A 22,195-nucleotide genomic window follows, 5' to 3' on the forward strand; every position below is an offset into this window, starting at 1 on the left:
TATGTACCGGAAACACCAATGGTTGAGGCACGTGTGCATCACCTAAAAGTGTCTCCTGGAAACACTTCCGTTGTGGTGTGGGCTATTTGCATGTATTGTCTTATTGTTGTGTGTTGTGGTTTATTTGCATGTGTTGTCTTATTGTTGCGTGCTGTGGCCTCTCAGGGCCACCGTAGTTAACCATTCTTTTTCAGATGCTCTGCATCAGGCTTCTGTATTCCAAGAACAAAAAAAGTTATTGTACAAAACATTGTTTTCTAGCTAGCTTTTGATGGTTGCCAGTAAGACCCTCAGTTGGGAAATGGAGAGATTTAATTTTCCACTCTTCACTGTTATAGCAATATAGCCAAATAATAGCTGGCAATAATCTAGTGGCATAAAATCTTAAGGCTACCAGGAGTTGCCCGGCTATTACAAGTTAATACGGGGCTGGTGGATCGAAAGGTAATTTAAGACCATTTTTTGACAGACAGGCTAAAGGACAGTTTTCAGCCTTTGCCTTTTCCACTATGCTGAGTGTAATGCTCTTATCCTGACCTGCTGTAGTCAACAGATCTTATGTCTTAAAAGAAACTCTTAACACAGTTCATATAGGCCCTGAGGTGTAGTCGCCAGTTATATTGGTTTTATTGGGCAGGAAGAACAAGGTGGTGCTCAGTGCAACAGTATATGTGAATATTGTCCCACAGTTTTAATGTTGCAATTTTAATTGTTTTATTTTAATATAGAAAAAAAATTAAAATTGTAATTTGCAGTAACTTTTATTGTAAAATCTCAAAACAACACATTGATGTATTAACATCCGAAACATAGCCTACATGCCATAACTTGCTATTGTATGCTTGTATGGGAAATCCCACTTGGTGTTAAAGTCAATAAATGCAAACATCCAGAATGTAATTAGAGACTTCTTAAGCCAGTTTCAGTGTCTCTTTAACCATGACTCCTATTCCATCAAAAACACTGTGAAAGGGAGCATTGCACATGAATGCACTGGTGGTGACCAGCTTATTTTTGACATCAACGTGTGCTTTCTCCACACCCGTGTTGACATGTTTGCAGCCCATCTCCTTCACAGCGCCTGCTGTCTGAGCATACGGCCACCTAAAGACAAAAAGAGAAGGAAAGTTAGAATTCTAGATTTAATTTCTTTTATATCCATAGACATCTGATGATAAGAAACCATTTTACACACTTTTCACACTCTTTGTCCTGTCCCACAGTGAGCTCACAGCCAGGCAGGATTTTGGCAGCGAGGATGGGGGAGATGCAGCACATGCCCAGTGGCTTTCCGGCTTTGTGGAAAGCCTTGATGAGCTTCTCTAAATGTGGCTGGATGGTGCAGTCCTTATTCTTCACTGCCCAGTCACTCAGGTTCTTCGCCACACCAAAGCCCCCTGAATGAAAGCACACAGGATTTGTTCAGAATATTATAAAAGTGGAGGTGAAAAAAGGTGAAAGAGAGCAATATAAAATATTTGACTCTGTGGCATTTATTAATGGCTGGGTCAGACTAACCTGGGATAATGAGGGCATCAAATGCTGAAACATCTAAATTGGCCAGATCAGTCACGTCACCCCTTGCAATGCGAGCACTTTCCTGCAGGATGTTTCTTTTCTCCTCAGTAGGTTTCCCCTCACAGTGATTTACAACATGCATCTGATCTGCATTCGGAGCAAACATCTGCACCTGAAATGAAGCATGTAAAACTTAGTCTACGTAGCTAAGGACTTTGGGATATTTTCAGAGTTGTTATTAAGACCATCTGCATCTTAGTTGGTCTGCTTTATGACAATGCTCTTGTGTTGCAAAATGAATGGACAGAAACATAGACGTGAAAGCTGAAAGTACCTCTAAATGGGAATGGATCCAGTAGTTTGACATTAAATAACAGGTAAATACACTATAATAAGTTAACTTGTCTTCTTTTCTTTCTGCCCTTACTTTTGCTCCAGCCCGACTCAGATGGACGAGGACAGCGGAGGCCTCGTGGATCTCTGTGCCGTCATAGACTCCACAGCCTGAGAGAATAACTGCAACACGCTTTGCCATGGTTCCTATAAAACACACACATAAAGCACATACATTTATCTAAAGTGTGTATCCCCTTTTTGTTTCCCTATCAGACATGAAGAGCACTGCTCCTGAGCCACCTGTTGCACATTTATATTAGAAATATACAGAGCCAGGGGACAGAGGAGTCACAGGAGGGCTGCTGCTGCTAGACTTTTGATACCAGTAAAGACAAGTAACAAGAAGAGGTTGGATTCTGCTGTGCAAGACTCCACAGTAGAAATACATATATTGTGAAATGAGACAGTTTTTTAACATTTCACCATTTCCCTCGTGAATTTTGCGGTGCTGCTTTGCATTTAATCATTATGGTCTAAAATCATCCTGTGTTTGTCCCTAAAATATTAAGAGAAAGCATTGGTTAATTAAGTCTAGATAGCAGAAGTGAAGACAGTGTAGATGGATCTTACCTTGAATACGTACAGTAGGTAGCCTAGCTGTGTGTGATCAGGCTGTTCAGCAGAGGTGTGCTGACTGAACTCTGAAGCAGGCTCTTTATAGTCTGTCTGTCTTCCTGTTTCCTCCCACAGCCTGCTGTCCAAAAGGCTGACATCACCTTCAGGTAACAAGGAACTGTTTGGTCAGCTTTGGAGATAAAATGCTGAATCATTCCTCTCAGGAACTTAGTTTTTCATTGAACAATAAAACTGATGTACCAAGGGAACATTTAAATGACATCTTACTAGGTTATTTAATCCTTTGTGTTTGAGAATTGAGAAAAAAATCACCTTTAGCTAACTTCCCATACCTAACACATTTACATGCTCTAATTTTGAAAATTTGATAGATAAAAATGTATTAATGACTATGCTACATATATTATGAAAAAAATACCAAGTGCTTTAAGTATAATATGAATGTCAGTTTTATCCTTATTTGTATTTTATGAAGCACAGTTGGGAGAAAAGGATTAAAAAGAAACAGGCTAATAAATCACCAGATCTGTGTTATTTGAATTATACTGGTAAAAACACACCTTTTTTTCCCATGGATGTATTATTATAAGTTTTCCTTCGATAGGCTAGCCTACCAATAGTTGTCGTCAGTGGTTTTCCATTCGAGCTGACGTCACCCCGTGTGTATAAAGTGCAGCCTCACGTCTTCAGAAATAACTCTTGCTATGGCTCGACTTCACTCACTGCATGTGTCTGTCGGCGTACTGAGCATCTCTGGCGGTAAGCTTTTTTTTATACACAGATTTATTTTTGATTTCGCCGCAGTTACCAAACCATCATAAGCCTACTTTTACTTCATTTTACTGACTTACATCCTCGACTATATGCTATACCTGATCATCGCACACATACTTGGCTATCCTGAACTTTTAGACAGACCGTTCAGTCCGCTCGAAGTGATGGTCGTTGTTTTGAAGCTGTAGAAACTTAAACTTAAAAAAAGAGTCTAGGCCTACTGCTAATATCAGAAAACAAATCTGTTCTTAAAACCAATCATACTGCTACAGATGTTTTTTATTAAAGGAGCTGTAATCGATAATCAGTAAAAAAAAAAAAAAAGTGGTCTGGGAATGCCTTCACAGACTGTTCTTCAACTCGTCATATACCGATTGATACGGACGCACAAGGTCTCAACGCACTCACCTGCATGAACACGCACGCGCGGCCGCACCACCTGTCAAAACAAAGAACAGAGAAGTTTAGATTACTAACACACAGAGAGGGAATGAGACTTCATTCTTTGCTCAGGACGCCATTACTCCACTATATCTTTACATAGTAAATTGCCTTTGCTTAATGCTATATTAACCTTCTGAATATCTAGTAGGCCTACAGCCTCTTAAAATTAATAATTAGCTAGCCTACATAGACTAGGAAATCATGTACTCATGTGAGGAAATCCAAATATGGAAACTTCTCAGTTAGCCATACTTTTAGGCAGAGACCTGATCTTGATAATAAATAGGGGGAAGTCACATTTTCATTTTCATCAAAATGTAATTATTAATTATTATTAATTACCAGCAGGTGGCTCTAGATAAGGCTTGTTTCTTGCTTATAGGTTCTCTCCTGCTTTTGGTAAACAACTATGGCAGCTCACCTGAAAAAGACTTCATCCCCCATACTGCACTGGGGATTTTGCTGCTCATCATTGCAGTCCTCTTAGCGTATGCAGGTTGGTTGTGATGAATGGTCATTACACGTTTCCTTTAACTCATTCATTTGTAGTATTGGTTGATTTGTATTTGGGTGTAAAACTCTCAATCCTCTGCTCTGTTTCCTCTTTGTCTCTTAGGTATCTGTTGCAGTCTGTCCAATGCCCAGATGTTTTCCTCTCTGTGTCTGACTATATCTGCCCTGTGGTGTGGTTCAGGTCTGGTATACATCCTGGTGGGACAGGGGGTGCTGCAGCCCACAGAGCTGAGACCCTCTCTGGTCCCGGGCCTGGCAGCATTTACCTTAGCCCTTCTCTTCATCGGCGGCATAGTAGTCGTAGTGAAAAAAGCAGTTCTAGCTCTCATAGCTATTGGCATTAGCTTAGCATGTGCCCATCAAATCGCCGGTTTGTCAGCTGCAGGTTTTGGTCAGTCTGCCACAGCTGCTAACTACCTTCTGGTCTTTCTTGTGGGTGTTTACTTTGGTTTTGGACATCTGCTGTCCACCATCACTGATGGTAAAGTGGAGCCTCCAGGAACGGGCCTGGAGAGAAAAGCTGAGATGAAAACAGAGCAGAACCAGGGGTGTAGTGATGCGGTGTCAGTAGGTCTGGTGATGAACTTGCTGTCTGCCTCTGTGTTAGCCTGTCCCCTGTTAGGCGTGGTCCCGCAGCTCTCCGTTGGTCACGTGCCTTGGCTGTGGACAGCTGGGGTCTTCCAGCTTGGCATGTGTGTCCTCTTCTACCGAGGCATGGACACACTAGCTGCCACTTTTTACGGCTTCACTGCTCTGCTGAAACTTGCAGAGGGCTACAGCGCTCTCCTATCATTCTACTCAATTCAGCCTTTCTCCCCTGTTCCTTTCCCCGTTGTCTTCTCTGTGCTTTTCTCCATCCTGGCTCTGTTCAGTTGTCAGAAGAGCTTGCTGGAGGGGCTCTACCTGTTATTCTATGCAGCTTATTGTATTGCCATTGCAGCCCAGCCTCAAGGCTTCTTCCAAAGAGGCACGCAGGGTGTACAGGGAGCTATATTTGTATTCTCTGCTGGCATGCTTTTAATTACCACATTCAATATGGTCTCCACTACAATGATTCCCACAGGGCAGGGCTATTTCAAGGATTTAGTAACCAGAATCCAGGGTCTTACTCTCAGAGTCCATGATAAAGAGCTTCATGTACCTCACCTGGGCTACTCCAAGTATGCTGATGCAGAGGTGTTAGGCCACGCCTGCAGTGTGCTGGCTGCTTTTGCCATCACTGCCACAGTTGGTGACAGAAACCCTCTGTCTGTGCTGGTTCTGCCCTGGGTGGTGGCGGCCGGAGGGGTACTCCAACTGCTCTGTGGCTCAGTAGCTTTTGCTCGAGGTAAAACCTTTGAGAGCACAGTTTTTATTCTGTACGGGGTGATGTGGGCAGTGTGGGGGTTGACACGATACGGCGGCCTGTACGGTGAAACCAGAAGCTTTAATGTGGCTGTCGGGATCATTAGCTTCATGCTGTTTAACTGTTTAGTGACAGCTGCAGCACTGTTTCTAAATGTCGCCTGGTTTGCTTACGCACTCACCTTCCAGCTCATCCTTATTAGCTTCCTGCTCGATGCAGTAGGTGCACTGCCTTATGGATATGACATAGCAGTCACCATCATCTTTGGTCTTGTCAGTTTTTATTGTTTCCTTGCGCACATTTTCAACAGCACCTTCCAGTCCCCTCAGATCCCCTTAGGAAAACCTTTAGTGAAGCTGAGTGGGGTTGGGGGAGGTGCAGATATCTGTCCGCATGTACCAGCCCGCAAGGCCACATCGGTCCAGCAGATTGCAGGTGAGAATCTGTTAAAGAGATCAATGTTGATAAAAAAGCACAGTTGTTTACATGTTACATATTATTTTTCCTCTTCTTTAATCTCCAGAAATCATGAAAAATGGTGGCATATGTGGAATGCCTACTGACACCGTCTATGTTCTGGTGGCAGCTTGCAACAGGCCCGACGCAGTCGTCAAAGCTTACAAGTGAGTTTCCAGTGTGCCCTTATCTGCATTCATTTATTAATAAAATGTTCTTACTGTCTAATTGCTGTGTTTGATTTCAGGGTGAAGAAGCAGGCGCAGGACCGACCCATGTCTCTGTGGATCTCCTCCATCAAGCAGCTGGAGCCGGTGCGACACCTGCTGAGCCCCCTGCTCCTGGACTTCATGGAGGCTGCGTGGCCTTCCTCCATTAGCATGGTCATACCCAGAGGTAGGTGTGTGTTTATGGATGCATACTTGTACATGTAACATTGTGTGTTTTATGAGCATCATATCGGTTTCTTGTCTCACACAGGCACCTGGATGGACATCTTTGGTTTAGGAGATGCTGCCAAACACATAGGGACACCACAAAGCATTGCAATCAGAAACCCAGACTGTTCTGTAGCCACACACCTCATTAATTTGGTAAGGGCTGTGGGAATGAATCACTACAAGTCTTAAAGTGAGTCAAACTACTCTGCAGGCCCTTTAGTAAAAATAAAAACCTCTTTGTTTACAGGTGGGACCCATCGCTGTAACCTCAGCCAACCCTACAGGCGAGGCAGACACAACTCACCACAACCAAGTTTATGCAAAGCTAGGCAAAAGGGTGAGGACAACATTCCAGTTTTATTAAGTACAACAGGCACTAGATTTTTTTAATTTTTTGCAGTAAACTACATGTGCATTTTGCTTGGTTAGGTTGATGGAGTGTTATGTGACGGACCCTCCCCAGAGAACATTGCGTCGACTGTGGTTGACTGCACTAAGATTGAAACAGGGCATATTGGCTTCTTCAGAGTGGGTCTCATTCCTAAATCTAAGGTAATATTAATATCCCTGTTTGTTCTATTCATTCTAAATACTCAGTTTCAGTTCAGTGTATGTCTACACTAATACCTGCTGCTTTTGTTTGCTTTGAAGGTTCTTCAAATCTTCGAGGAGGTTCAGAAGCGACACATACATGGGCAGACAAATCCTGCTTTTGAATATGAACTGCAGCTGTCCGATACACAAAGGGACAACAGTTGAGGAGAGGACGACACAGTGTCAGGAGGAGGAAGTGAAAACTCAACACCATTAACAGTTTCACCTGAACAAAGTCCATTCCTTAGAAGTGGGTCATAGTATCAATGAACTCCTTAAAACTTCTGCAAAATTGTTAAATTAAGAATCCACACATCGCTGTTTGAGAAAGTCAAAGTCAAGTTTATTTCATCCATAAAAATGGAAATTACAGGCCTCATGTACCACCAAGTATAGGGACAACGCTACAGGTGAAATTTCTATAATGCACTATTTATATATATATATATATATATATATATATATATATATATATATGTATATATATAAATAATTATAATATAATTTGACTAGCAGGATAACTTTAATTTGTGTTTTTTGTACTCTATGTAATATCTTTACTTTTTAATTGTCTATCTGAAAGTTGTAGTATTTTTAATACATGAATGTACTACTTTTACATGATAAAATATACATTAAATACAAATACAATATAAATTATTTTCAAAAGCACGTGCAATTATTAACACAATACTGTTTTAACAAATTGACTGTGTTTTCCTATATTCTATGAAACATTCTCATTATAACATTTACAGATCACTATATGCATACGGAAACAGCCACATAATAACTATTATATATTTTTATATTATATATTTATATATTTTATATTATATAATATATATAATATAATATATTATATATATATATTATTACTTACTTAAACTGTCAATTAAAATGAGCTTCATTCCAAAATAAAATTAAGTCCATTGAAAAAGGAATAAAAACACCCACTTATTCATTTTGGCTGCTCACTTCAATTTGATGTGTATCATAAAGTCAAAAGAAAAATAATAGACAGATAAAATTAGTGATAAATATGAAGAAAAACAAAATCAGTGTTGGATGAAAGAATCACGTATATGTTCATCCAACAATGTCTGATGATGCCTGATTCAAGTGGGAAATGTCTAAATATGGATAAACAGCATTATAGAATAATACCCATCATTTACAAAGAATCTTTTTTTGTTTTTTAAATGCCATGCTAATTTTAAAGCCCAAACCCACCCAAAGTTCTCCCACGGTTCTCTCTATGGTTTTCTTTCAGTTAGCCTAATAGCTGGTTTGATTTGCATTGAGAGATGATGTTATGGAAAGTACCCCATGCCAATCTCTAGGTATGGTGAAGGGCATGTGATGATGTGGGGCTATTTTAATTCCAAAGGCCAAGGGAACTTTATCAGGATGCATAGTATCCTGGATCCATGAAATAACTGGCCTTTAAAAATAAAAATCTGCCTGCCTCTATGGGAATTTAACATAGGGGTGTTTATACTTATGCCCCCTGTATTTTAAGGAAGAACATTTATTTATTTAAGATACATTATTCATTCACAAAGAAAATTGGTGTTCTCAAAGGTTAGATTTTTCCTTATTCTTTCAATTATGGCATTAAGATCAATTTCCAAAAGATGATTTTTGTATTCATCGTTTTAGTCAACTTTAGCAGGGGTTCCTATACTCATGAGCAGCACTGTAAGTGTGTAGGTTCCCTCCTTCCTAGTAATGCTTTACTTTGCGACATCTTTAATCATTCATTTTCTCTACAAAATATTTTCTTCTGTAGGGAAATACAGTTGGCTATATTTTCTCTTACAACATACTCTTATGCTTTCATTTTCAAATGTGTGTTTAAATATGTGTGGTTAAGGACTCGCAGGAAGAGATGTGAGAATTTTTGTCTGCCAAGGAGAACACATTCAGATTTGCTCACACCATTTTCTTCCATCATCAATTTAATTTTTAGTGGTTTTTTTTGTAATTTTATTAAAATTTAAAACACAAACATGCCTTTTTGTAGTGACGTGGGAATGTCAAAGAGGAAACAGTGTTGTATTTACATGAGCATCAAATATTTGCATTGTATAACTTTAACTTAATCAATCCATTATTTGGCACATAAACACAGTATAAAGTACAGAATTTTGTAATATTTGTTAAATGTTTCTATCTGAAAGTATGAATACATAATAAACCTCATAAATACATTATAAAGTACATACATCTTTCTTAATTTCACTTTGCAATGTAACTAGATCACATTTTACAACTCATATTGATTTCTTAATTTAAAAAATTAGAATAATACAATGAAATAATTAGGCACAATGTAAATCAGAAAAATATGTTTTGACATGTCTCAACAGATATTTCAGTATTTGTCAAACGAGACATAGCATATGGAAACATAATTGCAGTGCACAGTGTAGTGGCCTATAGCTCTTTTTCCCCATTTCCAATAGGTAAACATGTGATATTCCTTAGCATTGATTTGGACAAATGTGTCATTTTAAATAAATGTTACTGTAACTAATTTGGTATATGTATTTATGTGCAATGATTTCTGTGCTGCTCTCATTGTGTATGTCTGAGTTCTCATTGCAGCTGTGAGAGAAGGGCCCTGCAGTCCCCAAGTCTGTCCAGCTCCTCCACCACATCAATCAGCCTCTCAACCTTCTCTGAGGGAAGCACGGCCCCCGCGTTATTTCTGAACTTCTTCCTCAAGCTCTCATTGGTTAGCGGGTTGCGCCAGTGACCGTAGAAGGTGTCACAGTGTCCCTTCAGAATGTCTCCCCCAACAAGTGTCACCTGGACTTCACCATACATACTGTTAAAATTAGCTGGGTTGTCTTGGGGATGCTCCATGCGAACACGGCTCAGCAGAGCGAGTAGGTCAGGGCGTCTTAAGGCAGCGGGTGTGAAAGACTGCACAGTCACCTCCCCATCCAGGAGAGCGCTGCAAGCATTGAACTGGAAAGAGTGGCGTGCCTCATGCTCAGAGTCAGGGAAAGGCCTGTTGATGTACTTTGATTTGGGGACCCTGAGCAGGATGTCTTGGACTTGAGCTGGGGAGACAGTGCCAGGGCCAAATCCCACAAGAATCTTATGGACCGAGGCTGCAGCATCTGCCACCCAGTGCATCCCTAGATGGGCAGGGAAGCGCTTAAAGCCCATGTCCTGCTCCTCTAGTAGGAACATATGGCCGTCATCATTGGATAATTCTAAAGGCTGCGGTACATAGTCTTCATAAAAAGCATTGAAACCAGCCACACCAGTGACAGCATCCAGGACCAGAGAACTCGCCTCTAGGCCTCTGGATGCTAGCAGAGCAGCCTCCAGCCCCAAACGTGAGGCATTACCGATGTGGAGTGGTTTAGACTGAGTGGCAGCATTAGCCATTGGGGCTCCAGATAGAGAAGTAGCTATAGCCAAGGCATGACTGCACTGGGAGGGATCCAAAGACAAGAGGCGAGCACAGGCGGCTGCACTTCCCATGGTCCCCACCACACTGGGAGGGTGAAACCTGGTGATGAGAAAGACAGAAAGAAAGAGACTTTGGTCAGGTGTTTTGGTACTTTTTACTCTTGTCACTAAAGGAGCATGTTAAATGGCTGCTCTCCATCATTATGGTTAGAGCTCCAGCATGTAAAGATGACTCTTTGTACAAACAGCTACTCCTTCACGAGAATTTCCACTTTCAGAGCTTACTTCAGGGATGTTAAAGGAAGTAGGTTTTTGGCCATTTCAGTATTTGATAAACAAGCAAATAATGTGGTGGGTCATTTGACTTGGTGTAAACACTTGCCAAAGAGTCCTGTGTGATATTCTCCTCCACATGGCTAATTGTGCTTACAGTACCCACAGAGCCTCGGCTGTCCTTGAGATGAACATAATAACACGCCTTTTACAGCTCATTGACACCACTAAGAGGCTGCACATTACACTGCACAGGCCTCCTTGTAAACCACACTGCAGAGATCAGCAGAGTCAAATATGGATCTCTTTAGAGTCATGTGGATACTTGTTCTCCATGTAGAGTACAAATAAAAACTGCTCAACAGTAAACTGGCTTTATATCTATTAAATCATCACTGTAATGACCTAGTAATTTACAAAACCTACTGCAATGTTGCTTTTAGACTACAGTTTTTCACGATTGCTATGACAATTTTTTCAATACTTTTAACAACTTTCCTAAACTCTTAACGCACCAACACACCTACAACACACGTTTGGCAAAACAGTTAATTTCATGCTCAAAATCACACATTGTAAACTAAACTCCAACACTGATTTTCAAAATACAATAATTCACTAACACAATACACTATGTTTACCAAAACAATGCAAACATGTCTCAAAATCAAATAATTCTTCCAAAACACTAACACATGTTCTCTCCCAACAGGAACATTTAGTCAATCATAGAACAATATCATACAAAACACTAACACATGTTCTCTCCCAACAGGAACATTTAGTAAATCATAGAACAATATCAAACAAAACACTAACACATGTTCTCTCCAAACAGGAACATTTAGTAAATCATAGAACAATATCATACAAAACACTAACACATGTTCTCTCCCAACAGGAACATTTAGTCAATCATAGAACAATATCATACAAAACACTAACACATGTTCTCTCCCAACAGGAACATTTAGTCAATCATAGAACAATATCATACAAAACACTAACACATGTTCTCTCCCAACAGGAACATTTAGTAAATCATAGAACAATATCAAACAAAACACTAACACATGTTCTCTCCCAACAGGAACATTTAGTAAATCATAGAACAATATCATACAAAACACTAACATCCCATGGAATTACAGAAACTGCTTTATTTTATATGTGTCAGTCAGGTCTGCCCTTATACAACAGATAATAGTGATTGTATTGATCATATATTGTGTTTTGCACTGCAGTTTCTCTTGAAGCCTCTCTCCCTTTTTTTGGGAGGGGGGTTTAGTAAAACTTTTTTAAAGATAATTGTTTTGGCTTTTCCACCTTTATTTGACAGGACAGCTAGTTGAGAAAGGGGGGAGAGAGAGAGAGAGAGGGGGAAGACATGCAATAAATCGTCATAAGTTGGATTTGAAAGTTTGGACCTCTGCATCGGGGCACAAACCTGCAGGTATATGTGCGCCTGCTCTACCCAATGATCCAACCCGGTCACCATTTTGTTTCTTTTGCTGCAGAGATTCAACACAAAAAATGAATAATCCATCTCAGAGTAGCTTTATATAATGTACGATTTATGAAAAAAAAGGAGACAGAGACAGAATTGTCCTGGTACTCCTCTTCCTCTCCCTCGTGAAGGCATTTTTCTTGTAATGTGTTCATCTACAGTATATTGTTCAAATAGGTCCTCTTTTACTGTACTACCATATGATCATGCGATTGAAAGAACCTCAACACCTGAGTGTGTTCAATCAGCTGTTTCTCAATAAATGCATGTATAAAATGCAGGGGATATATTTGTGTTTATTTTGTTCACTTTGACTTTAGCCTATAAGTTAGGTTTAGAACAGGATGTTATCTGTTCTGACATACAGTGTGAAAGCATTTGTAAATTTGGCAGTAAAGATCCATTGTTTTGGTTTTGGTGGAGCTTGTGTGTAAAAGATGTTCAAGCATTTTAAATTTGTGTTAAATGTATGCATTTTGTGTCTAAGCAATAAGAAATGTGTTAATTGTATAGCCTACACAGACAGATGTTGTGCTAACCGTGTTAAGAGTTTAGGAAAGTTGTTAAAAGTATTGAAAAAAGTGTCATAGCGATCGTAAAAAACTGTAAATAAATTACAGTGTCTATGTCCAATAGGACTCACGCCCTGAGGTTTTTACCTCTTGGGGATGTTGTGGGCCTCATTAGAGAACCTCATCAATCTGCCCTGGATCTCAATGCCGATGTTGAACGCCAGCAGGAAGTCCAGGCCACTGGGTTTGCTGTTAGCAGACATCATGTCACTGAGTGCTAACACAGCAGGAAGGACTGCTCCTGAGGGATGAGTGGCAGGGTGCCATGTATCATCAAAGTCCATGGAGTGAGTCTGCAGCAAAGAAAAAAAAAAAACAATTTCAACAACAAAATAATTGTACATAGAGTAACTGTGCTTCATGAAATAATACAGTAGCTAGCTTTTAACACTGTGTCTGTGTGTAGTGTACATGATGCAATTCATCTCTTTTCTCAGTTAACACTCACTTTGGCCATTATAATTTATTTTAAAATACTTTTAATTGCCGTAACATGGCTTCATCCACTGGAGGCAAATACATGTGGCATAAATTAGCTTGACATCCTGATGGTTTCTTTACGAAGGAGGCCAGCGATGTTTACAGACGTTATGCTGGAAATGTGGGTTCAATTTAGTGTTAGCAGATGGTACCATAGATGAGTATAAAATATGTGTACTTTGCTTGTGGTAATGGGTTAGGTGCATCTGAGGTGCGCTGGGGACAATGTCCCACCCATTAATACTCACAGCCACTCCATTGACGAAAGCTGCCAGTGTCGGGGAGAGCCTGGTGCCCCTGCGTCCGTACACAGAGCTGATGTCATCAGGAGCATACATGTGCTGAAGGGGAAAAGACGGAGACAGGTAAACACAGGGAGTTGTCACAAGGACATTTTTAATACAAGAGTTTACAGTCACAGATTGTGTCGTCACATATTTAAAGTGAACTTTACTTTAAAAAGCTCGGCATATAACTCTTCAGTTGAAGCTGAATACGTTTCTTTTTAAGTCATATGTCAAAAACTGAAATTTGGAGAAAAAGGTCACGGAACATTAACAACCCTGCCTGTCCACCAACGCGCAATTGAGCATAATAATAACCTGGGATTTATTTATTTTTTTGACTCACCTCATCTGTCCACACTAAGGTATGGATACCCGAACTGAGCCCGACGGGTCCCGGACGGGACGGGCCGGGCCGGGTTCGGACAGATATTTAGAAATTATGGTCTGGTTCGGGTCGGGCTCGGTCACATCAGCGCAATAAGGCATTTGTTGTAAAATGGTGCTGCGGCTCCTTTAAGAGAGTTCAGTGAGTGTGTAAAGTGGGCAGAAGAGAGAGAGAGAAAGAGGAAGCAGACGTGTAGATGCGACCGGAGCAGAGTTGGTGGAATAAGTTTATGTTTTGTACACAGTGTGTGCGGTGTTCGAGATAAACCCCAGACTGAAAGCGAAGTTCATTCATTTGCTCACCAGAAACGGGATTTTAACCCCCACGTTATTCATTTAATAACGTCGACCCTGGAGGAAACGAGTCTCCCCTTTCTGACCATGGTCGGAAGCAATCAAAAAAGGTTTAACACATTGAACATTTTAACAGCTTATTAACGTGCGCTTGTTTCCCCGTGTGCGCTGATGCGCTCATCTGTTGACATTTCCGAATGCCTTCCTACAGTTGCTTAATAAAAGCGGGCTTAGCCTACCACACAAACAAACGTAGGCTACATGTGTCATTAGTATGAGAAAAAATGATATTTTAACTGTGTCGGGCTCGGGCCGGGCTCGGACAGAAAAATTCGGCCCGATCCGAACTCTAGTCCACACACAGCTGTTGCACTGATTTACGACTAGGCTACTGTTTGCATAAGGTCAAGCAATTTCTTTAATCTGTCTTACTGCCTCATATCAGATAAGACCTTAGAGTTATTTCTTTCCCCTCTGCCTCACCTGGCAGTGCTGCAGAGCCAGCTCAAACACGTTTGTTGTGCTGCCAATCACACCAACTCCAATGCTGTCCAGCACCATCCTTTTACTGCGGTGGAGCACCACAGAGGACAAGTGCTGGGGCTTTACTTCACTGATGAACTTCCCAAAGCTGGCTGTGACTGTGTCCTCAGGGGCCGGGCGCCTCAAGACTGCAGGGGGAAAGAGCAAAAAATGGTGTTTGCACAAATAAAGAACAAGATCTGGAGTAGATACAAGAGAAATGTTTAGTTTTAGTATTTGTCTACAAGTAAAAATGCTGTTTGGAACGGCTGAACCATAGAGAAATGTCTTGTATTTGGACAAGAGAACAGAGTTAAGTTTACCTTCCACTGCAGATTTATGCAGTCCTCTGACAGCCCACACTGGTCTAATGGTTTTCTGCAGGACAGTACAGAATATCTTTACTTGCACCTGTAAACCACTAAGTGTGACTTAATTGTATTATAATTATGTTTTATTTTCTTACAGATTCATTACAGGTCACAAACACATAGATGGATTTTCTGCCTTTTCTTTGTTAGACTCAGATCTAATTAAATGGACCTTTTAATGGATATTGGCATCACCTAAGTGAAAACTGAGCCTGTGTGACCCTTTAAAAGAGCTATTGTATAGTGTTACAGGTGTAGTACAGTATGTGTAATTTGCGCAACATTTAACAACAACTCTGTTAAATTCTCCCCTACCATCTTCTCAAGAAAACACCTACATTGTTAAAACTATATTGTGATTCTAGAGTTTTGTATTAAATCCTAGACTGGATAAAGTTGAACAGTTTTAGGCATACCTAGCAATGTATTTGACTTACTCAAGGCTGAACAAAATTCCTGATTACAGTAGATCCTTATTAATCAAAATAATCCTGTAAAAATATTTTATATCTTTACCTGTAATTTGGAGATCATAGCTTCAGTCAGTTCTTGCTCTTCTTTTTTCTTTCTCTTAGATGCAGTAGGTTTGCAGTCAACAGGTTGTTGAAAGGATGGTGGTGCTTTTTGGATTGTGACCTGCTTTATATAACCCAGGGCTATGACACTGGCCTGGGAGGAACAGGGAAGTGCCAGCAACAGAGGTGTATCACCTTATCAAATTAAATTTTAATTTCCACGTTGACCACCATCATCATCGTCATGACCAGCATCACCATACTCAGAAGAGGAGGAGGAAGGAGTGGAACTGTATTGTCCAATGGTGAGAAGAGCACGTTTACAAGCTGTCAATTTTCGGGTTATGATCGGGTTAAGGTCACTATTCGGGTTTCTGAAACATTCGTAATAACCCGTTTACATGCGTGATCATAGAGAGTTACTCCTGTGTACATGGCATTTGTAATCAAATGGCAATATCCCGACGTAAACGGCGACGCACGGTTAGCGTCTGGACGTAGCCTACGGACAACCTTAAGACGCAATAACTTTTCGGTCACCTTCTTAAAAATCTCACTATCTCGGTACTTTCTGCCGTCAACAAAATACATTATATTCATGGGTTTCACCACACTAATGAAGAAATTGGTTTCCTCCTCGCTCCAAAAGTGTGGTGCTGTGCTCGCGCCGCACGTTTACCTCTACTTCTTGTTTACTTCTGGTATACTGCGCGCAGGTTTTCTGCATTGACATATATATATATATATATATATATATATATATATATATATATATATATATATATATATATATATATAACTATATTATTATAGTATATAATTATTATTATAACTATGTTTTCTGGCACATACAAGAAGTTCCTCTACTCAAAAGACCAAGATTCCTTGCGAATAGAACATGCGCAGAACACAAATCAATGTTCCTTTTGATGGGGATATGCCGATACGCGTTTACATGACCAAAATTTCGGGTTAGAAAAGGGGTAACCCAGGTAGCATATTCGGGTTTTTAAAAACCGGAATATGAGCATATTCGGGTTTTTGCCGGTGTTTACATGGCCGTGCGCGACCGGGTTATTGCTAATATTCCGGTTTTGAACGGGTTATTGGCTGCATGTAAACGTAGTCACTTGATGTCACCTCTCAGGTTGCAGACTGTGGGGGATTTTCATGAACTCCTCCTACACACGGGGAGGCCTTATTTATGACAAACTTTCATCCCTGCTTCAGAACAACTCAACAGTTCATCTGTCTGAGCGTCTTCACCAGGTAAGACTTTTTTGCCATTTGCTAGAAAACCGCTTTAGTTATGAAAAAAACAGAATACCATAACAACTCTGAAAACATTTAAAGGACATAATCAAACCCAGGCGTGTCTTTTGGGTAAATGTCAGTAAATATCAGTCTGTTTGTTAGGAATAAATTGCTCACCTATGCTGGCACCAGGGGCGATTAAATAAATTCTGGGCCCTGTATAAAGTTATACTCTACGGGCCCCTCCCTTCTTCCACAGCTATTTATTCAAGCATCCAGTCTGACACCCCTGGCTGGCACCTGCTGCTTTCCAGACATTAGAGCAGGATTGGTTAATACAGCTACTCCTCAGTGTCTCTTGCTACAGTGGGTCAGCCCACTTATGATAGGGCAGGGCTAAAGACTCTCTATTTAGGGAGAGAAGACAGAAAAAAGACAGTAGGACTTTCCATTCAAATTTTGTTTTCTCACAGTTTGTCATATGTGCTTTACAGTATATATATATTATATATATATTATATACTGTATATATACAGTATATATATTTTTAAATGTAATTAGCTTTTAGTCTTTAAAAAAAAAAGTAAAATGCTGTGCAAACCGTTAAGTTGTGCTTTCCGACCACACACAACAGTGACCTCTCTCTCTCTGTGATTTTAGTTTGCATCCATATTTGAGCAACACAGTGACACTGTTTAGATTAGACTGTTAGATTTTGGGGGTGATTTCTGTATTTGGTATTGCACATTATACTTACTTAATGGAAAACATACATACATTCATGCATATGTTTTCTGTGTCATTTGTTTCATTGTTTCAGTGAAACTGCAGCTTGACAAGAAAGACAGGATGGCAACATCAGATGGGTTTCCAGCCAGTTTCTATGGTGAACCAGGAGTGTTAGGCATGTTATCCAATGGGATAAGTGCATTCCTCGTACTGCTACAGAACTTCAATACAGCACACACTGGCAATGCACCAGTTGGAGTGGAAAACATACTTGCAGGTAAACCTTTTAGTAAATCTGCGAAAATTATATTATAAAAAAATAATATAAAAATGTCTTAGTAATTTCAATTCCATGTTTTTTTATAGGTGTTCATCTCATTTTGATTGGTGGTATATGCCAACTGGTGGCTGGACTGATTTCCTTTAGAAGATACGATCATCTGAGTGGCACTGCGTTCATTGGCTATGCTGCTCTTTGGGGCAGTTATGGTGCCACCCGAATCTACTTCGGTGCCTTAGCTGAAACTCCTGCAACAGCATCTATGCCACATCAGATGATGAACAATTTGTCCCTGTCCACTAACATGATGAGCAACATGTCTCTGAATGCCACCACAGAGATTCCAGTTAGCCATCTTTTGCTGTCCATAAAAGAGTCAGCAATCGCTGGTCTGGTCCCTTATATCCTTCTGTCCTTTCTCCTAGCCTTCTGCTCTGCCACAGTCAATTACATCATGCCTTTTGTTTTTGGGGCCATCACAGCCACCTTAGTTTTTGAAGCAGTGGGTCTGGTAGCGAGCTCCTGGGCTCTCGTGGTCTCTGGGGTTCTGGAGTTGCTCATTCTGATTTTTGCCATCTATGGTTCAGCTGCACTGCTCGTAAAAGGTCTGACTCAACGTCTAGTCCTCAAAGGCTTCGGTACCCCCCTTTTTAATGTTCTTCTGCTAGGGACCCCCAACTCAGCAAGCGCCCAGAGCATTGGCCAGGAGAAGAAGAAAAACACAAAATATGCAGAGCCCATGGCCTTGGGTTTCTTCTGTGACACTGTTGCCTCTTTCATCTTTGCTTTCTACAGCTTTGGGTACATGAAGTCCTTTGGCTTAGGAGTAGCATGGGTCTCAATCATCACAGTTGCCCAGCTGTTCTCCAGCTACTACGCCCATCTGCGCCAAGACTGCTACCACACCACTAAGTTTGGTCTCCATGCCACATATTGGCTGATCAAAGCTTGGGATGAATTTGTGGTATCTGCTCTGGTTGCGGAGGACATTAATGTGGCCTCAGGTAGGGTAACAATGGTGGGAAATTGGTTCTTTGTGATGGCAGGCGTGGTGCTCTGTGTGGGAAGCCTGAACACAGATGTCCTAGAGCTGATCCACAACATGTTGTTTCTCCTGCTTACGCTCTCAACAATCCCCCAGATTCCTCTCCAGGGATACTACATCTTCTTTGGTGTAGCCTGCTGCCTGTTCACCGCAGCCTCATTGTATGGCACTTTCTCGCGTCTCATCAACACCATAGCAGAGAAGTCTCTAATCCCTGTAGGACCACAGCCCATTTCCTCTGACCAGTTGAAGAAGGCTTTGAAGTGCTGCAGGGCCGAGCAGGGGGACCCAGAGCCCCTACCCCAAACTGACCAGGGTTCAGACACCCTGTTCTACCTTTCAAATGGGATTGCAGCTCTCTCAGCTCTTCATGCAAGTTCATCCAGAACGAATCCTACCTTTCTTCATCTGACTATCCCTTGGGTCCTCATCTCTGGAGCCATCATCCAGGTCTATGTCAGCCGACTGCAAGTAACAGGAGGTGGCCATTTTGGTTCAGTCATCTCATCCATCTATGTAGCAGTATGGGCAACCTGGACCTGGTTTAGGTTTGCAGGTACAGTATGTCGGAACAAACATGTATTAAAAAGAAGACATGTTCTCATTGATTTACACAACATTCTGATCCCAAGTTTTTTTTCTAGGTGACATGCTTCAGCTTTCCACAGAGGAAGCTTACGGTTTTACAGCCGGAGCCATTGCTCTCTTGGTCATTAATGCTTTCCTTATGCTGATTGGTAAGGTCAACAGGATCTTTTAATAGAAGACTTAATTAATTAGTTTGTTTTTGAGCTTGATTTGATCCTTCCTTTGTCTATGTCAGCTGCCAACAGGAACCTGGTTTTGCTGTTTCTAACAGCAGTCATGGAGGTTGTTCTGGTCTGTTTCCTGCTTTCCACTCTGCAGCGACTGCCTTATGAGCTAGAAAGTAAGTATGGACAAAGCCTCATTCTGATCACATTTATGTTTTAAAATAGAAATAAACGAAAATGAAAATAATATCAGTAAAAACTCGATATATTGAAACATTCTGACATTTTCTTTACAGTTGCCATGCTTTCACTACTTTCAATAATTTGTATATATGGAGCTCTGGCATCACTGGTGAACTGTATCTTCTCACAAAGACTGCTACCTATGGGCCCTCCCTTAAGAAAGGTAACCAATTAAAACACTCTTTTTGCCTTCTTCTGCTAATTATACAGTGGTCTGTCATATTTGATCCTGTTAATTTTTTTCTTTAAAATGTCCCTCCCTCTGTGGCCTGTCTCAGGAGAAAGTGAAGCAGGAATCTGCTCCGGAGCTTCCCTGTCCCGTGGCTAATTCCCGACTCACCAGTGGTCTCCTGAAGATCTCTGGCCTCCTGAAAGAAGGAGGAGTGTGTGGTATTCCCACAGACACTGTGTATGCCCTGGCTGCCTCCTGCAAGAATCCTCAAGCTATAGAGAACATCTATAATATTAAAGTAAGAATGAAAAACATGCTGGTAGTTGGTATTATTTGGAAGTTTGATATAACACAGATACTTTTATCCAATTTCATCATTTTGTCTTCATCAACCTGTTATCTGTGACCCCGTCCAGGACAGACCAGCAGAGAAGCCCATCTGCATTTGCATCTCTAACGTGGAGCAGCTGGTGGCAGCCAAGCCTCCCTTCAGCCCTCTGCTCTGGGAGTTTATGAGGAATGTGTATCCAGGCGGCATCAGCTGCATCGTCAGCAAAGGAGACTGGCTGTTCACACTAGGTAAACTGTTCAGTTTAAATGTTACTGGATTCAGTTTACAACTTTTTCCAGTTTATTAATATGAATTATCAGTATTCACCTCAGTTTTAATTTATCCTGTGTAGGAGTGGGGCCAGCTTATGACCGTGTTGGCACCAAGGATAGCATCATGATCCGCGTCCCTAACCACACGGTGACAGGCCACCTATGTGACATCACCGGACCCCTTGCTATCACGTCAGCCAATCCCAGCGGAGAGCCAGACAGCACCCACCACACCATGGTCATCAAGTACGTGTCTCTTCACAGAACTGACCCACTACATACCATGGCATCCCAGTATATTGCTAATGAATTCACATTCACTCACACTCTCTCCTATCATACCATCTCTTTTTGCTGCAGTCGACTGGGACACAAGATCCAAGGGGTTCTGTGTGACGGAGACTCAAATGAAGTTGTTGCTTCCACCGTGGTTAACTGCCTGAAGATTGATGAAGGTGAAACACAAAATATTCCCAATACGTTCCCTCTTTTTTATTTTGTTTTCACAGGCACTTTCTAACTCAAGCCCATCTCACTCTTTCCACAGGGACCATCACCATCGTAAGGGAAGGATGTGTCCCTGCAGTAAAAGTCCGACAGATCTTCGACAGAGTGAAAAGCGCTATGGTGTGATTGTCTCGTACCTCATTTCTCTACCTCAGAGAGCCTCATCATGACTTGTTCCCTACAAGAAAAGAAGAAACACTAAATGGATGATATGTGAATGACTGAGTGAAAGCATGTGTATTGCTGGTTGTGTAGCCTATGTGTGGTTTTCTTGGCAAATGTTACAATAAAAAAAACATTTGTAGCTCACAATGTCACGACATGAATTACGCAGTTATGTTTATAATAAGCTGGGTGAAATAGATACATTTTCTGTTGCTGTATGTATTAAGCTCACAGTGCAAACAATGAATTTGACTAATGTTGTGCAATGTTTGTGTCCAAAAATAAAAATAACAATGTCACAGATTACGTCATTTTCAATTAATCCATTTTTAAAAACATTTTCATAGCATTTCTGCCTATATTCAATAGGTGACAATTGAGAGGTGACATGAAAGAAGGGGAGAAAAAAGAGGGGGAATGAAATGCAACAAAGGCCTCCAGCTGGAATTAAACCATGGATTTAGTGCGCAGTGAGGAGGTACTCCATTTAAAATTGAAACCAGTGTCCAAAATGACAATACAGACTGCAATAGCCGTTTACTATTGCTGGTTGTATTCCCACAACCAGCTGCATATTGTTCCCACTAGTACAATAATTAACCAGTGGATCGTTCAATGGCCATAAAATGGATAACCTGAATTTAGATTCCCTAGCTTAAAGGAAATGTTTATAATTTTTCACATCTGTGTTAAAACAATAATCATTGAAACGGTGGCCATTAAGAGATCCCTCCCTAACGTTATTTCAATGTAAG

At 40.9% G+C, this 22,195-nt stretch overlaps 4 protein-coding genes across 6 annotated transcripts; 2 read left to right on the forward strand and 2 right to left on the reverse strand.

The window, feature by feature from the left end:
* Positions 1-745: 745 nt before the first annotated feature.
* LOC120567258 (glutamine amidotransferase-like class 1 domain-containing protein 3A, mitochondrial) lies at positions 746-2,584 on the reverse strand. Its single transcript, XM_039814159.1, has 5 exons — positions 2,485-2,584; positions 1,946-2,058; positions 1,519-1,690; positions 1,196-1,397; positions 746-1,104 (listed from the first exon to the last, which is right to left on the reverse strand). Exons 2-5 carry the CDS (start codon positions 2,051-2,053, stop codon positions 912-914), a joined length of 675 nt encoding a protein of 224 aa, XP_039670093.1. The 5' UTR covers positions 2,054-2,058; positions 2,485-2,584; the 3' UTR covers positions 746-911.
* Positions 2,585-3,115: 531 nt separating this feature from the next.
* LOC120567257 lies at positions 3,116-7,480 on the forward strand. Its single transcript, XM_039814158.1, has 9 exons — positions 3,116-3,249; positions 4,091-4,204; positions 4,325-6,001; positions 6,090-6,189; positions 6,270-6,418; positions 6,503-6,615; positions 6,710-6,799; positions 6,892-7,014; positions 7,114-7,480. Exons 1-9 carry the CDS (start codon positions 3,195-3,197, stop codon positions 7,219-7,221), a joined length of 2,529 nt encoding a protein of 842 aa, XP_039670092.1. The 5' UTR covers positions 3,116-3,194; the 3' UTR covers positions 7,222-7,480.
* Positions 7,481-9,172: 1,692 nt separating this feature from the next.
* On the reverse strand, positions 9,173-15,775 carry LOC120567260 (cis-aconitate decarboxylase-like). Of its 2 annotated transcripts, XM_039814162.1 has the most exons (6): positions 15,692-15,775; positions 15,128-15,182; positions 14,766-14,953; positions 13,566-13,658; positions 12,925-13,130; positions 9,173-10,585 (listed from the first exon to the last, which is right to left on the reverse strand). In XM_039814162.1, exons 1-6 carry the CDS (start codon positions 15,707-15,709, stop codon positions 9,658-9,660), a joined length of 1,488 nt encoding a protein of 495 aa, XP_039670096.1. In that variant the 5' UTR covers positions 15,710-15,775; the 3' UTR covers positions 9,173-9,657. The 2 variants fall into 2 exon arrangements, with proteins under 2 accessions (XP_039670096.1, XP_039670097.1); XM_039814163.1 differs by lacking the exons at positions 14,766-14,953; positions 15,128-15,182; positions 15,692-15,775 and adding an exon at positions 13,948-14,051.
* LOC120567259 lies at positions 15,771-21,746 on the forward strand. Of its 2 annotated transcripts, XM_039814160.1 has the most exons (12): positions 15,771-15,995; positions 16,838-16,959; positions 17,776-17,950; positions 18,040-19,554; positions 19,643-19,735; positions 19,822-19,926; positions 20,047-20,156; positions 20,272-20,463; positions 20,582-20,744; positions 20,849-21,014; positions 21,129-21,223; positions 21,316-21,746. In XM_039814160.1, the coding sequence occupies exons 1-12, from the start codon at positions 15,935-15,937 to the stop codon at positions 21,399-21,401; spliced, it is 2,883 nt and encodes a 960-aa protein (XP_039670094.1). In that variant the 5' UTR covers positions 15,771-15,934; the 3' UTR covers positions 21,402-21,746. The 2 variants fall into 2 exon arrangements, with proteins under 2 accessions (XP_039670094.1, XP_039670095.1); XM_039814161.1 differs by lacking the exon at positions 15,771-15,995 and having other exon boundaries at positions 16,852-16,959; positions 17,765-17,950.
* The last annotated feature ends 449 nt before the right edge of the window (positions 21,747-22,195 follow it).

The sequence above is a fragment of the Perca fluviatilis genome, chromosome 10, assembly GCF_010015445.1.
Source record: "Perca fluviatilis chromosome 10, GENO_Pfluv_1.0, whole genome shotgun sequence".
Taxonomy (NCBI): Eukaryota; Metazoa; Chordata; class Actinopteri; order Perciformes; family Percidae; genus Perca; species Perca fluviatilis.

Coding starts and splice junctions, on each gene's coding strand:
- LOC120567258 (XM_039814159.1), bottom strand. CDS start 2,053: ATGGCAAAGCGTGTTGCAGTTATTCTCTCAGGCTGTGGAGTCTATGAC. Junction 1,398..1,518: donor TGATGCCCTCATTATCCCAG/GTTAGTCTGACC, acceptor GCTTTCATTCAG/GGGGCTTTGGTGTGGCGAAG. Junction 1,105..1,195: donor CAGGACAAAGAGTGTGAAAA/GTGTGTAAAATG, acceptor TTTTGTCTTTAG/GTGGCCGTATGCTCAGACAG.
- LOC120567257 (XM_039814158.1), top strand. CDS start 3,195: ATGGCTCGACTTCACTCACTGCATGTGTCTGTCGGCGTACTGAGCATC. Junction 3,250..4,090: donor CGTACTGAGCATCTCTGGCG/GTAAGCTTTTTT, acceptor TCTTGCTTATAG/GTTCTCTCCTGCTTTTGGTA. Junction 6,419..6,502: donor TAGCATGGTCATACCCAGAG/GTAGGTGTGTGT, acceptor TGTCTCACACAG/GCACCTGGATGGACATCTTT.
- LOC120567260 (XM_039814162.1), bottom strand. Junction 14,954..15,127: donor GCATAAATCTGCAGTGGAAG/GTAAACTTAACT, acceptor TTCCCCCTGCAG/TCTTGAGGCGCCCGGCCCCT. Junction 13,659..14,765: donor TGGCTCTGCAGCACTGCCAG/GTGAGGCAGAGG, acceptor TTTCCCCTTCAG/CACATGTATGCTCCTGATGA.
- LOC120567259 (XM_039814160.1), top strand. CDS start 15,935: ATGACCAGCATCACCATACTCAGAAGAGGAGGAGGAAGGAGTGGAACT. Junction 20,464..20,581: donor AGAACATCTATAATATTAAA/GTAAGAATGAAA, acceptor GACCCCGTCCAG/GACAGACCAGCAGAGAAGCC. Junction 21,015..21,128: donor CACCACACCATGGTCATCAA/GTACGTGTCTCT, acceptor TTTTTGCTGCAG/TCGACTGGGACACAAGATCC.